Raw genomic sequence first — 27291 nt, 5'->3', positions numbered from 1 at the left:
GACACGCTTTACCACCTCTGTCTTGTCCCTTTGATCTATTAATTAAGAGTACTCCAGTAGCAGGTGGGACTGATAGAGCGCAAGGCAAATTGAACACATCTTTTTCTTGGCAACCAAACACCATTTAGCTTGCAATACCAATTCATTATTCAAAAAAACTTAAATAGCATCGATAGAAAGAAAGGAAAACAAAGCAATGAAAGAAAAGGTTGCAGTGCTGAATAAAGTAATACATCATTTTCTCAGAACAATTGCATAAATGGATCTTAAAAGAATGAAATCAGATTTCACAATTATGTTTTACCAGAAAAGCATGGACATAAGCTGAAAAGGAGGATGAGTGAAGTGAAGGGTGCTGGTACAATACCAAATGTTTTCATGTAGTTTTATGTAAATAAACAAATGAACAGATTACATTATCAAACAGACGTTAAACAGAGGACAGGAGTATGCAAGGAGAGCAATATTTGAAAAAAATTGCTATATTGGATTTTGAATTCAGTAATAAAAGTGTATACAAATAAGAGCTATACCTACTTACCACATCATTAGGAAGGCTTTGAAGATCATCAAATGGTGTTTCCAGAGTATTGTTGTCCACGTTTAGTATCACTACATCTTCTAAAGCCATATTCTTCACTTTCTGTTGTGGAAAATCAAATATTTTTAAAAATAATGTGGTTAGAAAAATGTACTTGACATCCAAATTCATTAACCAAAACTAAGCTGCACTTTGTGACATATGCAAGAGATTTCTGAAAATGTTAAATAAGATCTGCAATTGTACTCTATTTGGGCAAAGTGCAATTTTGGAGGGATATATTTGAAATAAATCATACCTGGAGCTCATTTCAAAGTTTGTTACAAAATGTAAGTTTTAAATCCCTAAGGGTTTAAGATAAACAGTTCATAGAGAATAAAACAATCCAGGTAGTTGGTTAAAATGTGTTTAACTTGCCATTTCTATGTAATGTACACCTTAAGTAATTTATCTTAATTAGTAATGGAAAACAATAAAATAAACCAGTACTTATATTAACTGGTCTAAGCTTGCATTAAATGATAAACAGAGCATGCACAGCTAAAGTTCTCACACTAATGGATACCTATGCCCTCAGAATTATGAATGATCCACTCGCTCCATGCTAAAAGTCCAGAGATCCATCTTACCAACTACTAGGCATTTTGTTTATTATGTCTATAAATGTGGCTTACCAAGAATTTCAGATGTAATCAATAAGCTCTGCTTTCTCAATACTGCTTTGAATTTTAAAAATGACACCATCACAGTTTAAATCCATTAACTTTTCAAACAAACTACAGGGGGCCTTATTCACCAACCTTCTAAATAGAAAGCAGTTGGTAACTATTTGTCTTGATGATGTCTTTTTAAATCCTCACTCAAGTTAGTACCTTTGCATAACGTCACTTACTATCCTGTCTCAGTATAATTTCAGACAAATAAAAATATATACAAGTATTCTCTGAACTCTTAAAGATAAGATTTGAAAACTTTAAAAGAAACACAGAACTTAATGGCAATTTCTCCAACTCTTCCTCATCAGATTACCTCAAATAAATTTAACTGTGTCAGTTATCGTTTCTTGATCTGAATATTTACTAATATTTTGACTTTATAATGGCTTATAGCAATGTGGAAGAAATATACCTTGTTTCTAAAAGTGGCAAACATGTCAATCTGGCTGCCAGAAGCAGGAAAAGCTGATAATATAAAATTTTATGATTTCATGCCCCAGCAGCAGCCAGAAGGACTTTAATGAAATCCTTCTCAGATTTACAATCTGAAGCAGCTATTCAACAGAAAGATATGGTTAGGCGAGACATGTCCTCTGACCTTTAAACTCTTTGATCCTTGCCCAGCGTGTGGGCTGCTACCCCCTTCTGTGCATTTTCCACTTTCCTGCCAAACTGCTACCCAGTCCACAGCAGCACTGATCCTAAGCAGGTGATCTTGGGAAATGTTATCATAACCAGCTGTAACAAATTCACTGTCAGAGATCTGAAACCAACTTCACTGATTTGAAGGATGCCCAAGAAATGTTTCTTATTATTAAACCCAATGAAGTCCACTTTCTGTTGGCTATTTTTAAATTGAACACATCCTACTGACTTCTGTATGACCAGAAGAAATATTGCTAGATCTTAATGTGAAACTAAGGAAGATTTTACATCATGTATTCAAATATTATATATAAACAATGTAGGGATTGTGATTACTAGAATTACACAGCATCTTAAAAGACAATGAAGTTGTGAAATATACTCTTTTGACAAGGGAAGGGAAAGAAGAACATCACAAGGTCACAAGATATAAGAGCAGAAGTAGGCCAATTGGCCCATCGGTTTTGCTCTGCCATTTAATCATGAACTGATCCTTATCACTGACCCACATTCCCTGGCTTTCTCCCCGAACCCTTGATGCCCTGACTAATCAAATACCTGTCAATTTCTGATTTAAATACACCCAAAGATCTCACTTCCACAGCCGCCTAAGACAAGTTCCACAGACTCACGACCCTCTAGCTAAAGAAATTTCTCTGCATTTCTGTTTTAAATTGGCGCCTTTTATCTTGAAATTGTTGACTCTTTTCCTAGACTCCCCTACCATGGGAAACAACTTTGTCACATCTACTCTGTCCAGGCCTTCCAGCATTTGAAATGTCTCTGAAGTCCCCCCCCTTATCCTTCTGTACTCCAACAAATACAGTCCAAGAGCCGACAAACATTCCTCATATGCGAACTCTTTCATTCCTGCTATCATTCTAGTAAATCTTCTCTGAACCTTTTCCAATGCTAGCACATCCTTTCTCAAATAAGACACCCAAAACTGTACACAGAATTCCAAATGAGGGCTCACCAGCGCCCTTTAGAGCCTCATCATTACATCCCTGCTCTTGTATGTTATTCCTCTAGAAATGAATGCTAACATTGCATTTGCTTTTTTTTACTGCCGACTTAACCTGGAGGTTAACGTTTAGGGTATCCTGTACAAGGACTCCCAAGTCTTTCTGCACCTCTGAATTTTGAATTTTCTCCCCCATCTAAATAGTAGTCTGCCCATCGATTTCTTGTACCAAACCAAAGTGTCATACACTGTACACTTCCAAACATTGTATTTAATCAGCTATCTCTTTGTCGATTCTCCTACTTTATCCAAGTCTCTCTGCAGCCTTTCTGTGTCCTCAGCACCACTAGCTCTACCACCTATTTTGGTGTCATCTGCAAATTTAGCCTCAAAGCCATCTATTCCATCATCCAAATCCCCAACACTGACCCCTGCGGAACACCACTAGTAATAGGCAACCATCCCAAATAGGATCCCCTTATTCCCACTCTCTGTTTCCTACCTATTAACTGAAGCTCTACCCATAACCTTCCTATAATTCCATGAGTTCTCATCTTGTTAAGCAGCCTCCTATATGGTACATTGTCGAAGGCCTTTTGAAAGTCCAAGTAAACAACATCCACTGCTTCTCCCCTGTAAATCCTGTTCATTATCTCCTCAAAAAATTGTAGTAGGTTTGTCAGGCAGGATTTTCCTTCAAGGGAACCATGCTGACTTGGACCTGTCTTGTGATGCTCCTCTAGGTCTCTGCAACCTCATCTTTGACAATTGATTCCAATATCTTCCCAATAATCGACATCAGACTAATAGGTCTATAGTTTCCTTTCTCAAACAGCGGAGTGAAATTCATGATTCTCCAGTCCTCTGGAACCATGCCAGAACCCATTTTTTCCTGGAAGATCCCTACCAATGACTCTACAATCTCTATAGCAACCTCCTTCAGAATTCAAGGGTGTATTCCATCTGGTCCGGGAGACTTATCTACCCTTAGCCTATTTAACTTCCCAAGATCTTCATAGCACTCACTTCCCAGTACCTGTCCTGCACTTTCCTCATTTTTTTGTAGAAACTTCAGCCATCGCTGATCTGCTGTCTTCCCTAATAGTGCGTTTTTCCAATCCAAATTTTCTCTCATGCAACTGTAATTTCCTTTACTCCACTGAAATATCCACACACCAGACTTTACCCTTTCCTTTTCAAATTTCACAGTGAACTCAATCATATTGTGATCACTGACTCCAAAAGGTCCCTTAACATTAAGCTCTCTAATCACCTCTGGTTTATTTGATAGCACCCAAACCAGAACTGCCAATTCCCTGGTGGGCTCATCAACAAGCTGCTCCAAGAACCCATCCACAAACTCTCCCTCCAGGGATCACGTACTGACCTGACTTTCCCAATCTACTTTCATGTTATTGTAATGTTGGCCTTCTGACGTGCCTTTTTTAAAATTTCCTGTTGTATTTTGTAGACCACATCCTGGCTGCTGTTTGGAAACCTGTATATAACAGCCATTAGTGTCCTTTCACCTTTACTATTCCTTAACTCAACCCATAAAGATTCTACCTTTTCTGATCCTATGTCACTTCTTTCCAATGATTTGATATTGTTGTTTACCAGAAGAGCCACAACTCTCCCTCTTCCTCCCTGCCTATCCTTTTGATACACCATGTATCCTTGGACGTTCAGCTCCCAATGACCCCATCCTTTAGCCATGACTCCGTAATGAACACAACATCATACCCTCCAATCTCCAACTGTACTGCATCATCCATCTTGTTTCTAATGTTGAGTACATTTAAGTATAATGCCTTTGGGCCAGATTTTGTATGCAGTGTCTCTGTCATCCCTCTGGTTGAAATTCTGTCTCATCACCTGCTTGTCATCCTTGCTGCACACTATCCTTGGTTTATTTCTATTTTGCCCTTCATCAGCTCTGACACTCTGACTTCCACCTCCTTGCAAAATAAGTTTAAATCTTTCTTAACACCATATTAAACCTGCCTGCCAGGATATTGGACCGCTTTGGGTTTAGATGTATTCCTCCTTTTTGTATAGGTCGTACCTTCCCCAAAAGAGATCCCGGTGATCCAAGAATCTAAAGCCTGCCATCTGCACCAGTTTCTCGGCCACAAATTTATCTGCCTGATGTCACTATTTTTCCCCTCACTTGCATAAGCCACAGGCAGAAATCCTGAGATTACCATGCTGGAAGTCTTCTTCTCAGCTTCCTTCCTAATTCCTTGTATTCTCCCTTCAGGACATCCATATTGACCTTTCCTACGTGATTGGTACCAACATGTACCAATGTTGCTATTCACCCTCTCTCCTCAGAATGTTTTGGACCCAATTGGAGATATCCTGTACCTGGCACCTGGGACGTAACAAACCATCCATGTGTCTTTATCAGGCCCACAGAATCTGTTTTCCATTCTCCTCACTACAGAATCGATGATCATAACTGCATGCTTCTTCATCTTTCGCATCACAGTGCCAGACTCATTGCCAGAGACCTAGTCACCATGGTTATCCTCTGTCAGGACATGAATAAACAATAATATGTGGAATGGATATAGCTTGGATTGAGTTTGGGACATTTAAGAGGAATGTTGAGTTCCTCAGAATACTTTTAAGCCCAAAAGAAGAAATTATTAATATCATATGCGGGTGCTACCTGCCTCTTTCTCGTGTTAGTAATTCAAACAGAAACACCTCCATGCAAATAACTTCAGCCTGGGATAGAAAGTGAGAATACTTAATTGACTTCAATCATGCCAACTTGGAGAATCACTCCCTGGTGTACAGAGCAAGGTGGCATCACTTATCCAGAGAATATCAGCTGAGCACTCCTTCCAGCACCCAATAGCATCTGAACATGAAGACAGGAAAGCTGGCTACACTTAGGCCTAAAGAAAAGGCAGATGCATCAGGGGTTTTAATCCACATTAACTATGGGCTATAAGAGTTACACTGTGCTTAAATTGCTCAGGAGTTTCATAATATACACATTTATTATGCAATTACTAAGTCGGTAGCTTTAGCTATATAAATGATCTTTTAAAAGATTTAATTAGATAAAACTGTAAATGTACACTAGTATTCAGGGGAAACGCTAAGAAATCTTTAATAGTAGATACTTTCTACATTTTATATGTTAGAAAACCTGCAAAGCTATAAAAAGTTAAATAAAGAGTACTATCATTTTAGAATTACTCTCATCATTTTCAGTAATACACCTTTTGTTTTAAGGTGTAAGAGTTTGAGTCTCGAAATATTGTCTAGTCAGACAAATTTATGCGAAACTTTAACTTTAGCCTTATAAGCTTTATTCATGCTTGAATGAAATTTGGCTTAACATAAGAATTTGCTTGTGAATAAACTTATTCCTGTTGAATCTGAAGATTCACAAGATTATATTTGAACAATTATAATTGAAGGCCTGACTAGCTTTCCCTGACTATAAAATTTTGAGCTACTTATTAATTAATGAACTGGCCAATGTAACAATGCTAATTCAAAACATTAGATTTCAGATTTATTGTCAGAGTACAACTCTGAGATTCCTTTTTCCTGTGGGCACGGCAGAATTACCTCTAATTGGTAGTGCAAAAATTAACTACACACAGCGTGAACATGTAAACAATCAAAAGAACTGTAAACAGATAATGAATGCAAACAAACTGACTATGCAATAGAGGAAGAGCAAAGAAAATCAATCAAGTGCACAAGTAAGAGTCCTTAAATAAGTCCCTGATTGAGTTCGTTGTTGAGGAGTCTGATGGTGGAGGGGTAGCAGCTGTTTCTGAACCTAGTGGTGTGAGTCTTGTGGCACCTAGACCTCTTTCCTGATGGCAACAGCAAGAACAGAGCGTGTGGTGGGTGGTGAGGATCTTTGATGATTGCTGCTTCTCTCCAATGGCAGTGTTCCCTGTAGATGTACTCATTACTGGGGATGGTTTTTGCCTGTAATGTCCTGGGCTGTGTCCACTACCTTTTGGAGGGCTTTGCACTCATACCAGACCATATGTTCCCATACCAGATCATGATGTAGTCGATCAGTACACTTTCCACCACGCATCTGTAGAAAATTTGCCAGGGTTTCTGATGTCATACCAAACCTCTGCAAACTCCTGAAGAAGTAGAGGCACTGATGTGCTTTCTTCATTATGCCATTAGTTTGTTGGTGTGTTAAGAAATTCGTTCTTTTAAAAAATACACATTTATTAACCTTTAAAGAACATCCTTCATGCTTATAAGTTAAAATCCACAAAGGCAGCCTAACTGGAATGCTGTTGAAGAGCAAGAGGGACCTTCAGAAAATGTACGAGTTTTTAGGAGGATGTTTAGAAGATATTAGCTATGCTTAATCTATTTGCAAGACCAGAGGACAATAAGACAGGAATAGATATCAATCCATCGAGTCTGCCCCGCCATTCAATCATGAGCTGATCCATTTTCTCACTTAACCCCACTGCCCAACCAACCCCACCACCCTCCCCCCCCCCCCCCCGCCAATAACCTTTGAAGCTCTGGCTAATCAAGAACCTATCAATCTCTGCCTTAAATACAAGAAAACAGAAAGGTAAAGGGTTGTATCATACAGAATCTTTCAGGAGATTCCCAAGAGCCTCACAGGAAATTAATAACTTTTGAAAATATAGTCACCATTGAAATAGGAAACATGACAACCATTCTCACAGACAAGGATGAACAACTAATCTGATTTTTTATAAGACTGACTAAGAGATAAATATTGGGATTAAAAACAAATGGAAAGATCGCCTGCAGCTAAAAAGCAATGTTTCAGATCTATGAAAGTATATTTTCAAGAATAATTTAAAGGCACTCAATCTATTTTATTTCAGCATATACAACATTGTAGTTTTGAAGTGTTTTTGAGTCAACTCCATATGTTTATATAGTTAGACTGTGGGAAGGATGATTTGTTTATATTTCATATTCCAAAACTACTCATAGTATAATAAGTAAACTTTTCACCACAGAATACAAATTTGGACATTTCCTTTCAGTTAAAACAATAGATCAACTGAGGAAATGATCATGTTCAGAATTATCATGAAAATGCACAAACACCGGGAATCCACCAGCCATTGCTTAACAACACCCACTGATGATTTCACAACTGCTCACCAGCAATTTCACAACCGTTCTCATTGACAACTTCACAATCGCTTACAAATGATTTCATAACTGCCCTCACTGAGAAATTCCACATCCGCTCACCGACATTTTTACAACCACTCACCAACAATTTCACAAGCATGCTCCTCACTGACGATTGCACGTGGATAACAAGGGAAATTAGAGACAGCATTAGGACAAAAAGAGAGAGCATATCAATTGGCCAAAAAAAGTACCACAACCGAAGACTGGGAGCAGTTCAAGATGCACCAAAGGAGGACAAAGGGATTAATCAAGAGAGCAAAAATAAATTACGAAAGTAAGCTTGAGGCAAATATAAAATCCGACTGCAAAAGCTTTTATAAATATGTCAAGAGGAAAAGACTGGTGAAATCCAGAGTCGGTCCTTTGCAGTCGGAATCAGGGGAATATATAATGGGGAATAAGGAAATGGCAGACCAATTAAATTCTTACTTTAGTTCTGTTTTTACAAGAGAGGATACAAATAACCTCCCAAGGATGTTGGGAAACATAGAGACTAATGCAAGGGAGGAACTGAAAGAAATCAGTATCTCTAAGGACATGATCTTGGGGAAATTGATGGGATTGAAGGCAGATAAATCCCAAGGGCCTGATAATCTACATCCTAGGGTACTTACGGAAGTGGTCATTCAGATAGCAGATGCTTTAAGAATTATTTTCCAGAACTCGATAGACTCAGGATCAGTACCCATGGATTGGAGGGTAGCTAATGTTACCCCACTATTTAAAAAGTGGGGTAGAGAAAAAGCGGGGAATTATAGGCCAGAGAGCCTTACATCAGTAGTGGGCAAAATGATGGAATCCATTATTAAGGATGTAATAGCGGAGCATATGACTAGCAGAGAAGGGATCAGACAGAGTCAACATGGATTTACAAAAGGTAAATCATGCTTGACAAATCTATTAGAATTCTTTGAGATGGTGACAGGTAAAATAGATGGGGGAGAGCCAGTGGATGTGGTGTACCTGGACTTCCAAAAGGCCTTCGATAAGGTCCCACATAAATGACTGGCTTACAAAATCAAGGCTCATGGGATTGAGAACTAAGTATTGATGTGGATTGAGAACTGGCTGGCAGGTAGAAGACAGAGAGTTGGGATAAATGGCTCGTTTTCTGAGTGGCAGGCGGTGACCCGTGGGGTGCCACAGGGATCTGTACTGGGACCCCAGCTGTTCACAATTTACATTAATGATCTGGATGAGGGGATTGGATGTAATATCTCCAAATTTGCAGATGACACTAAGCTAGGAGGGGTTGTGTGCACGGAAGAGGGGGTCAGGAAGCTCCAGTGTGATTTGGATAAATTGAGGGACTGGGCAGATACATGGCAAATGCACTACAATGTGGATAAATGTGAGGTTATCCACTTTGGTAATACAAACCGGAGGGCAGATTACTATTTGAATGGCAATAGATTAAGAGATGGGGAAGTGCAGAGAGATCTAGGGGTATTTGTACACCAGTCTCTGAAGGCGAGCATGGAGGTACAGCAGGCGGTTAAAAAGGCAAATGGTATGTTGGCCTTCATATCAAGAGGGTTTGAGTATAGGAACAAGGATACCTTACTGCAACTGTATAGGGCCTTGGTGAGACCACACCTGGAGTATTGTGTGCAGTTTTGGTCACCTTATCTAAGGAAGGATGTTCTTGCAATGGAGGGAGTGCAGAGGCGATTCACCAGGCTGATACCTGGAATGGCAGGAATGACTTATGAGGAAAGATTGCGCAAATTGGGATTGTACTCGCTGGAGTTTAGAAGATTGAGAGGGGATCTCATAGAGACCTATAAAATTCTGGCAGGACTGGACAGAGTGGATGCAGATGGGATGTTTCCAATGATGGGAAAATCCAGAACCCGGGGCCATGGTTTGAGGATAATAGGCAAATCATTTAGGACCGAGATGAGGAGGAATTTCTTGACCCAGAGGGTGGTGAATCTGTGGAATTCATTGCCACAGAGAGCAGTAGAGGCAGGTTCATTAAATATATTTAAGAAGGAATTAGATACATTTCTTCAGTATAAGGGTATTAAAGGTTACGGAGAGAAGGCGGAGACGGGGTACTGAACTTTAAGATCAGCCATGATCTCGTTGAATGACGGAGCAGGCTCGAAGGGTCGAATGACCTACTCCTGCTCCTATCTTCTATGTTTCTATGTTTCTATTAACTGCTCACTGACAATTTCATGAACAATTTCATTGATAGGATAGTTATGAAGACCTATGGGATGCCAGGCTTAATTAGTCGAGAGATTGAGTTCAAGAGTTAAGAGGTCATGTTGCAGCTCTACAAATCTCTGGTGAGGCTTAATATTATGTTCAATTCTGGTCATCTATGGAGAGGGTGCAGAGGAGATTCACCTGGATTGAAAAATAAGTCTTATGAGGGAAAGCTAGCAGAGGCTTTTCTCTTTGGAGTGTAGAAGGATGAGAGAAGCAGATGCTTTTCTCTCTGGAGCATTGAAAGATGAGAAGTGACTTAATACAGGTCTACAAGATTCAGAGAGGCATAGATAAGGTAGACAATCAGCACCTTTTTCCCAGGGTGGGAGTAGCAATACCAGAGGATATCTGGACAAAGTGAAGGGAGGTAACTTCAGATGAGACATCAGGGGTATGTTAATATATATATATATATATATATATATATATATATAACAGAGAGAGAGGGAGAGAGAGTGTGTGCGTGCGTGCGTGCCTGGAATGCTTTGCTTAGGGTGGTGGTGGAGGCTGGATCATTTGGGGGATTTAAGAGGTTCCTAGATAGGCACATGGATGAAAGGAAAATTTAGAGCGTTATGAGGTAAGGAGGGTTTGGGTTTTTTTTGGTAGGAATATATAGGTCAGCACAACATCGAGTGCTGGAGGGCCGATACTGTGGTGTAGTGTTCTATGTTCTAAAACTCCCCAGATGATTTTACAACCACTCACCAACAATTTCACACTCACCATCGATTTTACAACCACTCAATGATGATTACACAAGTCCTCATTGACAACTTCACAACAACTCAGCGACAATTTCTCAACCACTCTGCTTACCGACAATTTCACAGCTGCTCTCTTCACCAATTTCACAAACGCCCTCACTGGCAATTTCACAAGCACTCAATTTCACAAGTATGCTTCTCATGGAGTTCAGCAGTTAAAAAGGAAACTAGAAACAATTCTCCTGCGCAAAAAACTGGTGAATCTCACTGCTGCTGATGCGTCAGGTGATACCTGGCATGGGAACACCTCATCCATTCATTTGAACAAAGAGGGATGGTTGTAAGGAATAAAAGGTAAATATTAAATAATGTTATGAGCCCAGAGGACTCCAAAACTCAGCAGCAATAGAAATTCACCAAGACAAATGGTTACTTAAACAAAAGTTGCTTTTAATTTTCTTTAAACATAATAACAGGATCAAACTTTAATTTACTACTATTAACCCCCTTCTAGTTCTAAGTGCATGTGTATGTAATGTGTATATGTTCAGGAAAGTTCTCTGTTTCACAGTCCAATCATTCACTTCTCACTTCTCCAAGTTCACCGGTATCAGGCAATTCTGTGCACTGAATTTAACTTTTATGAATCTTCACCAGGCTCTGGTGCTTAAAGTTAAATGGTTACCACTCAGGAAGGTTCTTGTTGGTTTCAGAGAGATATTTGTTGCTCATTGGACACACACAAACTGATTTCCTCTGATCAGTCACTTCAGTGTCTTGTCGAAGAAACTTGCCCCATCATGGGTTTTCCAAATGATAACCTCTTTTTAGAGGTCACCACAGAGTTCCTCTTGTTTCCCCTATTTCAGAAGAAACACTCTAGCCAGCCATTTCCTCTTGTAGGGACTACAAGGGTTTTAAACACGCTGAACTCAGAACTCACAACCTGTCTTCAAAATGGGATCTTTCAACAAGCCTGCCAGTTTGCTATTTTGCAGCCTGCTATTGTAGAACTGACTTCTCTCTCTCTCTCTCTCTCTCTGAGAGAAGAATGCTATTTATTTTTTCTTCTCTCTGCTTGTAAAAACCAAAAACCTCTCCCAAGGCTCCAAACCCCGTCTTTAAAAGATCTTATCAGTACTTCTGAGCCTGGACTTTATTGCCCATACACAATAGATCAGCATTCTTCATTGCTTCAGCAAAGCCCTTGCATTTTAAATGAGATGCCTTTTGTGAAGTGTTATTCTGTTTGTGGAGTGACCTACACAAAACCCCCACAACCTATCTCTTTTAAAGACACATTTATCCATAACCCATAATATAACTCATAACAGTAACATATGTTTTTTTTAATTTTGAATTTTCATTCTTTGAATTTTTTTTTATAAATGTTCTTGTGTTTTCAGTTACTAAATAATTGTAACTAGTTTTACAATTTGTTAATTTTTTTTTCCTCAGTTGTTTCTTGGACCAGGCTTGTTTTGGTACTCCAATATGGCATCTTCACAGCACACAAGACCCCGACTCCAGGTCGTACTTCACCTTAGGGGCTCAGGATGGCTTGGGAACACAGGACCAAAAGATTATATATAAAGGTTAAGGACACACTGACCACAGTAAATTCAGACCCATTAAAGAAATTTTTGCAACTTACACAAATTGTAAATTAAAATACTGTTTCAATACAATAAATAGAAATAATATATCATAAACATTTAAAGGAGTTAGGAAATTGATGAATTTACAATTATAAACAATGAATTAACATACCTCCATTAAACTTGAATGCACTCCTATGAGATAGGGCATTGGTGCACTACAAAGAATCCAAAAAGAATCCAAGTTAATCTTGCAACTCCATTTGCCTTTACATGCCCATTGTAAACACCAGATAACAATTATATGATGGAACAAAGCAAGTTACATCAAATCTTAAAATGTGAAATTTAGATGCATACACAGATTACCAGCAATTTAATGAAAAATTCTCTTAATTGCTGTACAGATCTTTTGAAGCCACAATTACTTTGCATTTAAACAGTGGAGAGAGTTCACTCAACCATTCCATATTTCAAATTACAGTTAACGTCATTGGGAGCAGAATTTGACTTATGCAGCAGACAAGGCCAAAATAAAATCAGAAGTCTGTTTCACACATTATTCCTTTCTCTTTACATTTTCACTGAAGTCTATGGAGACAAAAAAAAATCAGGTCATGGAAGAGCTGACTCTTTGCCATCATGAATTTTGCACTGAAGCCGAGGTTAGAAAATCAGAGACAAAGAAACAGAAGCTGAAACAGGGCGAGCACATCAGAAACCCTCTGGTCAATTCAGCAGGATCCACATTCCCACCAATCCTCATCTCGTTGGCCCAAAACCCATGGTCAAACAGTAAATTGAATGGCAAAGCAGTAAGAAGGCTGAATGGCCTACTCTGCATAGAACATAGAACGGTACAGGCCCTTTGACCCTCAATGTTGTTGTGACCCATATATTCCTAAATAAAGTACTAAATCTTCCCTACCCCTTAACCCTCCACTTTTCCTGTTTAAGAGTCTCTTAAATGCCCCTAATGTTTCAGCCTCCACCATCATCCCTGGCAAGGCATCCACAACTCCATGTGTAAAAAACTACCCCTATTATCTCCCATAAACCTACCTCCCTTCACTATGTCCTCTGGTGTTTGCTGATCCTGCCCTGGGAAACAGGTACTGGCTGTCCACCCTATCTATGCCTCTCATAATCTTGTAGACCTCTGTTAACTCTCCTCCCATCCTTCTACGCTCCAAAGAGAAAGGTCCCAGCTCTGCTAATCTTGCCTCATTAGACTTGTCTTCCAATCGAGGTAACATCCTGCTACATCTCCTCTGCACCCTCTCCATAGGTTCCACATCCTTCCTATAATGAGGTGACCAGAAATGAACACAATACTCTAAATGTGGTCTTACCAGAGATTTGTAGAATTGCAATATGACCTCTCTACTCTTGAACTCAATCCCCTTATTAATGAAGCCCAGCATCCCAAAGGCCATCTTAACTATCCTATCAACCAATGCAGTGACCTTGAGGGATGTATGGACCCAAGGTCCCTCTGTTCATCCACACTCCTAAGTAACTGACCATTAACCTGTACTCAGCCTTCTGGTTTGTCCTTCCAAAATGCATCACCTCACACTTATTCGGATGTAACTCCTTCTGCCACTTTTCTGCCCATCTCTGCATCCTGTCTATATCCTCTTGAAACCTTTGACAATCTTCAGCTCTGTCCACAACAACTTTTGTGTCATCTGCAAACTTACTGACCCATCCTTCTGCCTCTTCATCCAGGTCATTTATAAACATAATTAAGAGCAGGGGGTCCCAGAACAGATACTTGCAGTAGTCACCGACCTTCAGGTAGAATACTTTCCTTCCACTACTACTCTCTGCTTTCTTCCTACAAGTCAATTCTTTTTAATCAACACAGCCATGATTCCATTGATCCCATACCTCAAGACTTTCTGGACGAGTCTCTCATGGGGAACTTTGTTAAATACCTTACTAAAATAGGCTACATCTACTGCTCTACCCTCATCAACTGCTTTTGTTACCTCCTCACAAAACTCAATTAGGCTCATGAGGCACCACCTTCCCTTCACAAAGCCATGCTGACTATCCTTGAGTAGACTGTACTTCTCCAAATGCTTAGATCCTATCTTTAAGAATCCTCTCCAATAGTTTGCTCACCACTGACATAAGACTCATCAGTCTATAATTCCCAGGAATTCTCCAGATTACCATTTTAAAAAAGGGGTACTACATTTGCTATTTTCCAATCCTCCGGCCTCCCCTGTGGCCAAAGAGGACTGAAAGATCACAGCTGTTGCCCCAGCTATCTCTTCTCCTATCTCCACAACAATCTGGGGTATATCACGTTCAGCACTGGGGACTTATCAATCTTCATGTTTTTAAGACGATTCAACACTTCCTCTTCCTTAATTTCCACATTCTCCAGCACAAAGGCCTGTTCTATTCTGACCTCACCCTGATCAAGATCCTTGTAAATACTGATGCAAAGTATTAATTTAGGAGCTCCCCAACCTCCTGTGACTCCAGGCACATGTTGCCTCCTTTATCCTTTAGCAGCCCCACTTTTATTCTTGTCATACTCCTGTTCTTCTCCTATGCATAGAATGCCTTGGGATCCTCCTTAATCCTACATGCCAAGGCCTTCTCATGCCCCCTTCAAGTTCTCCTAAGTCCTTTCTTAAGCTCCTTCCTGGCCACCACATACTTCTCATTAGCCCTTCCTGTTTCCTGCTTCCTATATCCAACATATGCTTCCTTCTTCCTTTTCACTAGTTGCCTCATCTGTTTCATCACCTATGGTTCCCTTTTCCTGCCAACTTTTCCTTGTCCCAGTAGGACAAACCTATCCTGAACCCAGTACAAGTGCTCCCTAAACTTCCTCCACATGTACTTTCACCCTTGAACATCTGTTTTCAATTTACTCTTGCTAGTTCCTGCTTTATCCCTTCATAATTAGCCCTTTCTCTATTAAGAACGTTCCCATTTTGTCTGTTTTTATCCTTTTCTACAGCTATGCTGAAGCTAAGGGAGTTGTCATCACTCTCACCAAAATGCTCCCCCACCGAGAGGTCCACCACCTGACCAGGTTCCTTCCCCAGAACCAAATCCAGTATAGCCTCTCCTCTTGTCAGCCAGTCCACATCCTGTGTCAAGAATCGTTCTTGAACACACCTGACAAATTCAGCTCCATCCATCCCTCTTGCAGTCAGGAGGTGCCAGTCAATATTAGGGAAGTTGAAATCACCCATAAGATTCCCTCTGAGCCTCTAATGCTTTCCCAGTCAACCTTCAGAAACCTTTGTTGCACGAATTCCAATATCCAGTAAAAACCTCTGGTATCTGGAATTCAAGCCACCAGCAGCCTCAAAGTAACTGGCAAAAAAAAGTTAGGAAAATAATTTTTAAATAAATAAATAAGAATAAAATAATAGGTAAAAATACAGAAGTTTAAAATTGTAAATTAAATGTTCTCTGAAGCAACATATAAACCTTTGGTGAAGATGGGAGCAAATATTCAGCCTGCAGAGTACCTTGGTCATGCTTTGCTCATAACAGCTGTTTGAATAAAGTTGTGTGAAACAGCAGTGGCATTGCCCAGGATGAAGAGGTGGCTGATGCTGCTCACCAATGGGGTGACTCTCTTAAACTGTCTTCTTATCCCTGCTTATTAAGAGTTCCCTCCGGCCAAGAGACTTTATCTGTAAATTTGGGGGGGGGTAGGGGAAGGGTTTAATTACCTATAACATTATTGTTTGTCTTTCAGGCGGCTCCATGGAGGGGGAGGAACCTACAGATGCGGCAACAGTTAAATGTTTTCAAAGAAAGTGACTGAAATAAAGTAAGTTTTAAGGTTTGTATATTCATGCAAGTGAAGTTTGTTCAGTGTAAGTACGGTATAATATTTTTGACTTTTCAATTATTTATTTTTAAAGCATGTATTTTAGTTAGGGCGTGGTAAACGTAAGCGTGGAAAATCTGGCATCTACCAATCCCCATAGGTGCTGGTTTTGCATGAAAGACGTCAGTCTGAACCATCAATACTGTTCACCTCCACAGCCTCCTGAATATTTCCAGCACTTTCTATTTTATTTTAAAAATTTTTAATGTTAACGATGCACCACAGTAGATGGCCCATCTGGCCTGTGAATCCCGTGCTGCTCAATTACATCCAATCAACCTACCAATCCTGTAAGTTTTGGAGGGTGGAAGGAAACCAGAGCCCCCAGAGAGAACATACAAACAGCACCGGTTTTGAACATGGGTTTCTGGCACTGTAAGAGCATTGCAGTGATTCAGATTTCAAGCACACTTTTGTCATTTTCATACAGAAAACACAATATTTACAGCACATCAAATCTCAAAAAAAAACATGGTAATACAGTATTGCAAGTACTATCTTAACCTATCAGGAATTGGAAAATATTCAGTGCCAACTGCATAAAGCCAGTGGAGTTGAAGAAGGTGCTTGGAGTTTAAGGACTCCACAATCCCACAGCACTTCAGAACCAGTTGCAAAATCTCAAACACTCATTTTTCATTTCCATTCGTGTTGCAAAAGCATTTTGTCTCATTTTATTCAAAGCATTCCAGAAATGGATTTACATCCTATCCTTGAAATTGGATGGAATGTGTAGATAAAAGAAATAAATGTACATAGTGAAAGTAACACCAGCACTCACAAAAGAATAGCCTACAGATGTTGACAAGTTGAGCCGTCAAAAGGAAGAGAACAATTATTCTTGTATCATAAAGCAGAAATTTATCAAAAGCATACTTCCATTCATATTGTACATGAAGGCACATGCTGAGCGTCATTTGAAGATCTATTTTCAATCGTATTCTTTAACTGAACACCTTCATTTCAAGCCCCTGTATAAGTGTGTCAAGAATGAAAATACTCTGAAGCACTGTCTATAAACTATTCATGAAACTCGTCTTGAACTAAAAACGTGAGCTTATTTAAAGAAACTGGAATCTCAGTTCCACATCCCATAAAGTGCATCATCCAAGATGTGAATATGAACAGAGGCCATGGGGTCTAGGTACAAAGTTCCATGAAAGTTGCAACACAGGGTGGTGAAAAAGAACTTGCCTTCATCTGTCAGGGCAATTACATGAGTTAAGATGTCATGTTACCACTGAACAAGTTGTTTCTGAGGTCATGCTTGGAGTAATATGTGCAACTCAGGTTGCCCAGCTATTGGAAGGATGTCATTAATCAGAAAAGGATGCTGAAAACATCCACTAGGAGGTTACCAGATATGTTGGACTTGAGTTATAAGAAGATTAGGTTAGGATTTTTTTCCCTGAAGCATTAGAAGCTAAGAGAGGATCTTATAGAGGTATATAAAACCATGACAGGCATTGATAAGGGTGAATGGTCACAGTCTTTTTTTTAACCAGGGTGGGGGAGCCTAAAACTAGGGGGCTTAGGTTTCAAGAAAGGGGGGAAAGATTTAAAAGTAGCCTGAGGGGCATCTATTTTCTCTCAGACTGTGGTGAGTACATTGAGCTAGCTGTCAAAGGAAGTGGTAGTGGCAAGAATGATGTTTAAAAAAGTTTTGGACAGGAAGCATTCAGAGGGATATGTATCAAATGCAGGCAGATGGGGCTAACTCAGGTGGAAAACATGGTCAGCAAGGAAGAGTTGGATCAAAGGGCCTGCATCTGAATTGTGTAATTCTGTAATCCTAAAACTAGCGAATGTCTTCTTTTTTTAAAAAAAGGGCCTATGATAGTTCTCTCCTACCCTCATTCTAAGTAGGACCAGGCTCTGATAGGCTGCTGTGTAAGTTGGATCTGTTGCTAGCTTCAGAAAAAAAAACTGCTGAATATGTTGATGTTGAGTGTTGTTCATTTTACATTTCATTGCCCCATGTGGTTTTCATTTACATTGTACACATGCACGTAGTTTTTTGCAACATAAATATTCTCAAGCACATTGGGGATAGATCTTTTTAGGTTATAAAATTCTATGCTCATAAAAATATACAAGCATCATTAATTCAATGGTTTTAATTGAAAATCTCTGCTGTTCAGGACATCGAATGAGTGTGCAAAAGAGTAGATGAGGGACCAGTTTAGAACATGAAAGCCAAATGGCAAAGTTCCTTCATTACTAGTCCTTATGGAGATCAAAGTATTGCATGAAAAAAAATTCCATTTAACTTATAATTCTATAAACTGGTATTTAATGTCTTACTCTGAATGTGGTCCAGTTTTGGACTTTCAGTGTGGTCATATAATGGCTTTGGCTGAACCTATAATCCAGAGACTTGTATTTGAATCTCATAGAGTATCTTAAATGTGGTTAAGCCATAGATTTGGAATAGGAAGTGACTTGCTAATTACTTCACTGGCCCTACCTGATCTGGTTGATTTTATTCCTTGACTTACAAATAAACTACATTTAATTTTCTAATTGCCCTCTGAAAAGGACCAGGGAGCCACGAAGAATTAGAATGAGAAAGGAGACAGTATATGACGTACAGCTGTGTGACGCCTTCAGCAATCCTGCAGGTGGAGCACAACCACATCCCACCTGGTTGAGACCAGATGACTCGAGCCGATCGCGAATAGACTTTGTCTTCATGTCGAAGGCAGTCATGGTCAGAACCAACATCACGCCAGTGTTCTTCTCTGACCACTGCTTCCTTTGCATTTCCTGTCACCTGGAGGAGGACCAGAAGGCAGGCAGGGGGACATGGAAGCTGAACGTGAAGTTGCTGACTCAGAGAACATAGAGGAAGAAGGAGTTCACTGGTTGGAGAACTTTGAAACCCTACTATGACTCCCCAGTGACCTGGTGGGAAGCGATCAAGAGAACATCAAGAGGTGTTCAGAGGGCAAGACAGAGACAGAGGGAGCTGAGCCAACTCCAGACTGACCTACAAAAACTCTTACTTCTGCAGTTGAGGGGTGGATGTGAGTGAGGAACTCCGAGAGGTAAAGAATCAGCAAGCCTTGCTATTCACCTCAGAGCTTTCCAAGATCATCTCAGATCCAGAGACCACACAGTGGAGGAGGATGAGATGTGCTCACATTTCTTCTTCCAAAAGGTTCACAGAAGGAGCTCCATGTTCCACAGCCTTAAGGAAGACGGCGGCTCAGCAACATCTTTACAGACAGGCATTCAGAGGATCAGCAAATCCTTTTATGCCAGCTTGTATGACACTAAGGCTACAGACAGAATGACCTCCCAAAACTTTCTGTCCTCTATCACAGAGGTCTTGAATGTTTGGACTCTCAGAAGCAATGGCCTACCAGCTGAGTTGCACATGGCTCTGTGGGACAGGGTGGATCCAGACCTGCTGAAAGTATACAATGCTATGCTCCTGGCAGGAAGCATGTCAGACTCCTTTGTTATGAGCCCAGAGGACCCAAAAGCCCAGCAGCAATAGAAATTCACCAAGACAAATGGTTCCATAAACAAAAGTTGCTTTTAATTTTCTTTAAACATAAAAACAGGATCAAACTTTAACTTACTATTATTAATTTAACCCCATTCTAATTCTAAGCACATGTGTATGTAATGTGTATATATTCAGGAAAGTTCTCTGCTTCGCAGTCCAATCATTCACTTCTCCATGTTCACCGGTATCAGCCAATTCTTATACTATACACAGAATTTAACATTTATGAATTTTCACCAGGCTCTGGTGCTTAAAGGTAAATGGTCAATGCTCAGGAAGGTTCTTGTTGGTTTCAGAGAGATACTTGTTGGACACACACAATCTGATTTCCTCCAATCAGTCACTTCAGTGTCTTGCCGAAGAAACTTGCCCCATCATGGGTTTTCCAAATGATAACCTCTTCTTCAAGGTCACCACAGATTTCCTCTTGTTTCCCCTATTTCAAGAGAAACACTCTAGCCAACCATTTTCTCTTGAAAGGACTATAAGGGTTGTGAACAGGCTGAACTCAGAACTCACAATCTGTCTTCAAAATGGGGTTTTCAACAAGCCTGCCAACTTGCCATGCTGCAGCTTCAATTGCCACTGTGGAACAGACTTCTCTCTCTCTAAGAGAAGAATCCTGTTTTGTTTCCTCTCTGCTTGTAAAAACCAGAACCTCTCCCAAGGTTCTAAATCTAATCCTTGAAAGATATTGATCAGCTCTTTGTTCCATTTGCACCTACTTCTGAAGTTCCTTCCAAAGCAGTTCCATTGTCTCTGCAAAGCCACTGGTACCTGAATGTCCAGCTTCATCAAGGCTCTTGCATTTTAAATGAGATGTAAGTATCTGTGAAGTGACCTACACTAAACCCCCACAATCTATCACTTTTTATAGACATATTTATAATATAATATAACCCGTAACACCATAAAAAAGGGAATCATCATCCTCATCTACAAAAAAGGGGAGGAGGAAGACATCAGGAATTAGAGACCTATTTCATTGCTAAATGTGGACTAACCAAAACCCGTTCCAAGGCCATCGCCAATTGAGTCAAGTCTGCTCTCGGACAGGTGATCCACCCTGACCAAACCTGCGTTGTTTTGGACAGGACGATATATCGGACAACCTCTCACTGCTCAGGGATACCATCGCCTACAAGCAGGACAGTGGGGTGGATGCCTGCTTGGTCAGCCTAGACCAGGAGGTGGCTTTCAACAGGATTTTGCACACATATATGATGGATGTGCTCTCCAAAATGGGCTTTGGGGATGGATTTCAGAATTGGATTAAACTGCTCTACACGGACACCTGTCGTGCAGTCCAAATCAACAGGTGGGAGACAGATAGCTTCCTCATTAAGTCTGGAGTTAGGCAAGGCTGCCCTCTGTTTCCAGTCTTATTTGTGTGCTGCATAGAATCCTTTGCTGAATCCATCAAGAATAACAAAGGCATAAGAGGAGTGACCAGGCAGTGGTGGCACCCAGGTCAAGACCTCCCTGTACATGGATGACATCGTGGACTTCTGTTCAGTTATGTGATCAGTCTAGAGACTGACTAGCATATGTGGGCAATTTGAGTCCACATCAGGCACCAGGGTTAACCAAAAGAAGAGCTAGGCAATGCTAGACCAGTCCACCATCCCCTTCACAGTCACAACTGACTAACTGAAGGTGCGGGGGTACTGGTTTGGAGGGGATGGGGGCGTACTAAGAATTGGTCGGAAAAGATTGCTAAGATTCACCAAAAATTGGGACTGTGGGCATGGTGCTCCCTCTTGATAACAGGAAAAAACTTGATCAGATGCTAGGTGCTTTCAGTACTGGTTTATGTGGTACAGGTGTGGCCCATCTCCCACACCTGCACCCTGGCAGTCACCAGAGCATTGTTCAGATTCATTTGAAGTTCTAAAATGGACAGGGTGAGAAGGAGCTGGAAAATGGGGGCAAGGGTGTACGTAATATGACGCACACCCTGATGACCACCTTCGTGTGTGGCTGCATCAAGCTGTGCGTAGAATCAAGGTACGAGGGCACAAGTGCTGCTACTTGATGAAGTTTTACCCATCCCAAGTGTTGTGAAGGATAGGCCTGGCCTCATTGCCGCGCAATGTCCCAGCTAGCTGGACTATGCCGCACTACCTATCTTTCATGAAAAAGTTATTCCAGGACAACACCTTCTACCACAAGTCATTTAGGCAGTGGTCAGCACGGAACATCCTGCAGAAACTGAGAGAGGAGGACTCGATAGATCCAGTGGGATGGTTCCCTGAGCAGACCATCCAGGTTATCTGGCAGAATGCCTCATCACAGGGCTCACTAACAAGCACCAGGACTTGGCCTGGCTGGCAGTGAGGGGAGCCATCCCAGTGAGATCTTTCCTGCATGATCAGAACATCACCCTCAATGCACACTGTCCTCAGGACAACTGTGGTGAGGTGGAAACAATCGCCCACCTCTTTGCCAAATACAGATTTGCAAGGAGGGTGCGGAGAGGGGGCTCTGTCACAGCTCATCCCCAGCAGCAGCGCGACAGAGGACTCCCTGATTTATGGGCTGTTCCCGGAGACACACTAGGAGTCTGACATCGAAAACTGTTGGAAGACCACCAATATGGTGAAGGACACCCTTTGATCGGCCCGAAACCTGTTGATCTTTCAGCATACTGTCAGTGAGGGAATGCTGCCACCTGGCACATTCCAGGCTGCAGGACTACATGCTGAGGGACGCACGGAAGTTTGGTGCAGCCAACGCAAGGGCACTGTGGAGAAGGAGTACTGTTTAGAGGGCCCCCACCTCAGTTACTGGGCTCTGAGGGAAGTTCCTTAAACCAAAATAGAGTGGGGAGTAACAATAAGGTGCCACAGGGGTGGTGACTGAGTATTAAGGCAACAACGTTAAACATGAAATGTACATCGATGACACAATGTAAAAAGCTTCTGAAGTTTTTCCTGTACTTTAAATAACTTACTCGATATGAGATGACTGACACTGTAAAAGTTTTGAGCAGGGTTTGTAAATACCTTACTCAGTAGGATTAAAACTATGCATGTCAAGTCTTGAATAGCTTTTTTGTCTTGTATATAATTTATTTTGCGAATAAAATTTATTTTTTGGGGAAAATAAACGGCCCTTTGCCAGCACGGAACATACTGGAGAAACTGAGAGAGGAGAACTCAATTGATCCATTGAGGTGGTTCCCTGGGCAGACAGTCCAGGACAAGGCCTGGCTGGCAGTGACAGGAGCTTCCCAGTGAGATCCTTCTTGCACAACTGGAACATCACCCTCCATGCACGCTGCCCTCAGGAATACTGCAGTGAAATGGAGACCGATGCCCACCTCTTTGCAAAATGTAGATTCACAAAACATGTGTGGAGAAGGATACAGGGGGATTTGTCATGGTTCATCCCCAATGGCAGCTCTCTAATCCACAGACACAGACTGAGTCCGAAATCCAGAACTGCTGGAAGACCACCAATTCAATGAAAGGTGCTCTTTGCTCGGCCCGAAACCTGTTGGCCTTTCAGGATACTGAGGTGTTAGTTCAGCAATACTGCTGACTTGTGCATTCCAGGCTGCAGAGGTATGTGCTGAGGGACGCACTGAGGCTTGGTGCAGCAAACGCGAGGTCGCTGCCGGGAAGCACCACAATCTAGAGTCCTTCCATTATTGGGCACTGAGGGGCTGAGATTAAGGGGAAGCCCTTCAACCAACAGAGCGGGGGTGGGGGGCTGGGGAGAAGCGACATGGTGCCACAGAGTGGTAATAGAGTATTAAAAGAATGTAAAATGTACAATGATGAGAATGTATCAATATGATTGACACAATGAATGTAAACAGTCTTGGCTTTTCTTGTATTGTAAATAATTTATTGTGAATAAAATATATTTGGGAAAAAAATCCCATTCATGATTAAAGATCAGAAGGGCAATGGACTGATTAAGAGGTAGAGTTTTGGAAGAATAAGTATGTAATTTGTACAGGGAGCATTTTCATTCATGCCGTGGTCAAGTCATTGAAACAAATACCTGCATTCCAATTTCCACAACTTTCCACGAATTTGTCCCATTTAAAACAACCTTCTGAAGTGGTGAAATTCAGTGGGTTCAACAGCACCATTGATTTGATTAAGAGTCCTAATTCGAAATGCTGATCACTTTTTTTCCTCCCACTGATGCTGTTCACCTGACTGAGTTCCTTTAGTAGATTGATTTTTGCTGCGATTTGTAGAACACCTAGTGGAGCAGAAATGGGTAGGGAAGAGATGTGGAGGTCATTGTGCTGATCTGAGATGATCCAGCAGAGGGATGGGAGGAAAGGGATTGTGAGCCTATGTACATATGGGCTTGAAATTGCAGAAATGTATCATTACCTCTAATAAAACTGTACCAGCAATAGCATGCCTTTTAATGTTAAAAATGTAAAAAGGCAAAGAAACTATTTACAATTTAAAAAAACTTGCCTGCACAATTCACTGAGAACTTATTGATAGGATCAGACCTCAAATTGAAGAGAAAAGCACTTCTAGAACCCTGAATCATGAGTATAACTACACATTCACTCTGATTACCAAGGTGTCACCCAAAATATAACAGAAGCATTGAAAATTTGACAAGTCAGGAATTGTGTGCTAGTTTTAATATGTAGTGGATTTTATCTTAATTGTTAACGTGACAGGAAACGAATGCTGAATAAAGTTAATACTGCTTGAATTGATCAAACGAATATGTATGATTGCCTTACGGAAGGCAAGTCTGCAGTTATTTGATGTCCTGAGGACTAGGTTGAAACTCACAAACCTCCTTTGTCCTCCACAGGAAAATGCCACAAATTACATTCATAGCTGTCCTTAACTAAAAGGTTTCATTTTGAATTTTGTGACATCTTCATGACAATAAATTCTGATTCTGAATTTGTAATTTCATGCGAGTTATCTCTTAAACCTGCTGGCAATTACAATCCATTCAAAATTCATTCTCATGTTTTGATTTGATTGCAATTGTTCAAGTAATTTACGGTCGTTTCACTCATTTTCACTTTACAAGTCTTGAATTTTTTTTACTGGACACAAGGGTTTTATGTTCACAACAATAAAACCTGAAGCAGGATGAGACACTCAACATTCAATGACCGAGTTGGTCAACATCCATCTCATCCTGGGATATCAGCAGCAAGTAAAAGATTTCTCTAACAGTGAGGAATGAAGGTCCTGGCTGTATTGTTGCATACATAACATCTGGCTTTTGTCAAATTTCTGATGCAATATTCTTTATATATGTAAGATTAACTACTTCTCAGGAATTAGAAAAGGTCTTAAGTTCATGGGTGTAATGCATAATTATATTATTAATTGTTTTTGCAAATAAACCATTTAAGCAGATTCCCATTTTTAGATATCATGCTCTTGAGATTGCTGGGATCATTTAGCTTCATCATGGAATATATAACAGGAGTATAAAAAATTAATTATGTATTCTATTCACACAATGAAGAAGTTCATCATTTATGTATCAATTTATTTATTTAGGTTATTTCCCACTAAAGCATTTAGTTTGCCCAAAAACATGGCTAGCTTTGTGTGTGACAGCATTTTCATGAAAACCTTTCTCCTCAGGTAACAGTAACAGGCCAATTTATAGCCATTTTATGATTAAGTAACTGATACAGAACAAAATGTTAAATTATGTTTTTCTAAACAGGCAATAGATTAAAGCAACATCTTCAAGGAAAAATTAAAGAGCACGTGACATCACCAGCAGCTGGCCAATGTTCATCTGGGTGTGTGGTTTAATTAACCCCAAGTTTTAAAAAAAAAATCATGTATGGACTAAAAATAATGAAAATTACCATCTTTATTTTGTATTTCCAACAATGCACAGAAATGAATTAATAAAGATTTTGCTTAAATACAGCCTCTGGTTCGACCAGTCAGGCAACTAACTCATAAACAAGAAGTTATGAGCTCAGGGCTCCAGGCTACTGGTTACCTGAGCTCTGTTGTCTCAACTGGACAAGATTTGTTAGTTTTCAGTTGGGATACTATATGGGGCAATGAACCAAAGCAAGACACTTAGAGATAAAATTTGGTATTGAATTTCCTCCACTTGAACTCTGCTCTTTCAGGCCAGGTCTCTCAGTAACCATTCTGTCAGCTGGAAGCTCAGAGTCACTGAATTTGGGGCAGCAGTGCAGAAACAAAACAGAAACTCCACACACTCAGAAGATTCAGCTCTTGATGAGTGCTAGGCAGTCCACAAAGCAATTCTTCACCAAACATTGGTAGTTTTAAATGAGTCCTAATTATTTTATGCTTTGTGGTAGAAGTTTGCTTTAAAATGAAAAATAAACCAAAGGTGTCCTGATACAGGTGAGCAAGAGGAACTCACATAGGTATAAAAATCATTTGGTACAGTTTAGTAACAAGATTTGAACTTACACTTGTGTTTAAAATGAAGACTCCCCACAGTTCGAAACTGTTCATATGATTTTGCTTGATGACAGGGCTCATTTTCTTCAGGTCTGAACCCTATTCTATCACAAAGGTATCTACTAGAGGACGAGATATCTAGAAAGCAGCCAATCTGCCGGTAAGGTGATTGTCTCTAATGACAAACAAGATAATCAATGGCTACTTCTGCAGCAATTACTGCTCTAAAAGATTGAGCTTCATACAGTCTGTATGAAATATCTGGTTGCTGGCCCCGTCATTTTCAAAATCCACAAAAACTGCAGAGTCTACTTTTATTCCATGAAGAGGAAACATCCTGCAAGTTTTATGCCATGAAGAGGAAACATCCTGCAAGTTTTATGCCATGAAGAGGAAACATCCTGCAAGTTTTATGCCATGAAGAGGAAACATCCTGCAAGTTTTATGCCATGAAGAGGAAACATCCTGCAAGTTTTATGCCATGAAGAGGAAACATCCTGCAAGTTTTATGTCATGAAGAGGAAACATCCTGCAAGTTTTATTCCATGAAGAGGAAACATCCTGCAAGTTTTATTCCATGAAGAGGAAACATCCTGCAAGTTTTATTCCATGAAGAGGAAACAACCTGCAAGTTTTATTCCATGAAGAGGAAACATCCTGCAAGTTTTATTCCATGAAGAGGAAACATCCTGCAAGTTTTATTCCATGAAGTGGAAACATCCTGCAAGTTTTATTCCATGAAGAGGAAACATCCTGCAAGTTTTATTCCATGAAGTGGAAACATCCTGCAAGTTTTATTCCATGAAGAGAAAACATCCTGCAAGTTTTATTCCATGAAGAGGAAACATCCTGCAAGTTTTATTCCATGAAGTGGAAACATCCTGCAAGTTTTATTCCATGAAGTGGAAACATCCTGCA

At 40.3% G+C, this 27291-nt stretch overlaps 1 protein-coding gene across 11 annotated transcripts in view; it reads right to left on the bottom strand.

The window, feature by feature from the left end:
* Positions 1–27291, bottom strand: part of dennd1a (DENN/MADD domain containing 1A) — a 536086-nt gene that overhangs the window by 180156 nt on the left and 328639 nt on the right. For all 11 annotated transcript variants that reach the window (XM_069888617.1, XM_069888520.1, XM_069888538.1 and 8 more), the window contains 2 exons: positions 12751–12796; positions 542–643 (listed from right to left, as the gene is read on the bottom strand). In XM_069888617.1, coding sequence (XP_069744718.1) covers positions 542–643; positions 12751–12796 — 148 coding nt within the window. The remainder of the gene's footprint in view (positions 1–541; positions 644–12750; positions 12797–27291) is intronic.

The sequence above is a fragment of the Narcine bancroftii genome, chromosome 1 (genome assembly GCF_036971445.1).
Source record: "Narcine bancroftii isolate sNarBan1 chromosome 1, sNarBan1.hap1, whole genome shotgun sequence".
NCBI classification, from domain to species: domain Eukaryota; kingdom Metazoa; phylum Chordata; class Chondrichthyes; order Torpediniformes; family Narcinidae; genus Narcine; species Narcine bancroftii.
The sequence above is the reverse complement of the archived record's forward strand: the minus strand, read 5'-3'. Positions and strand labels throughout refer to the sequence as shown.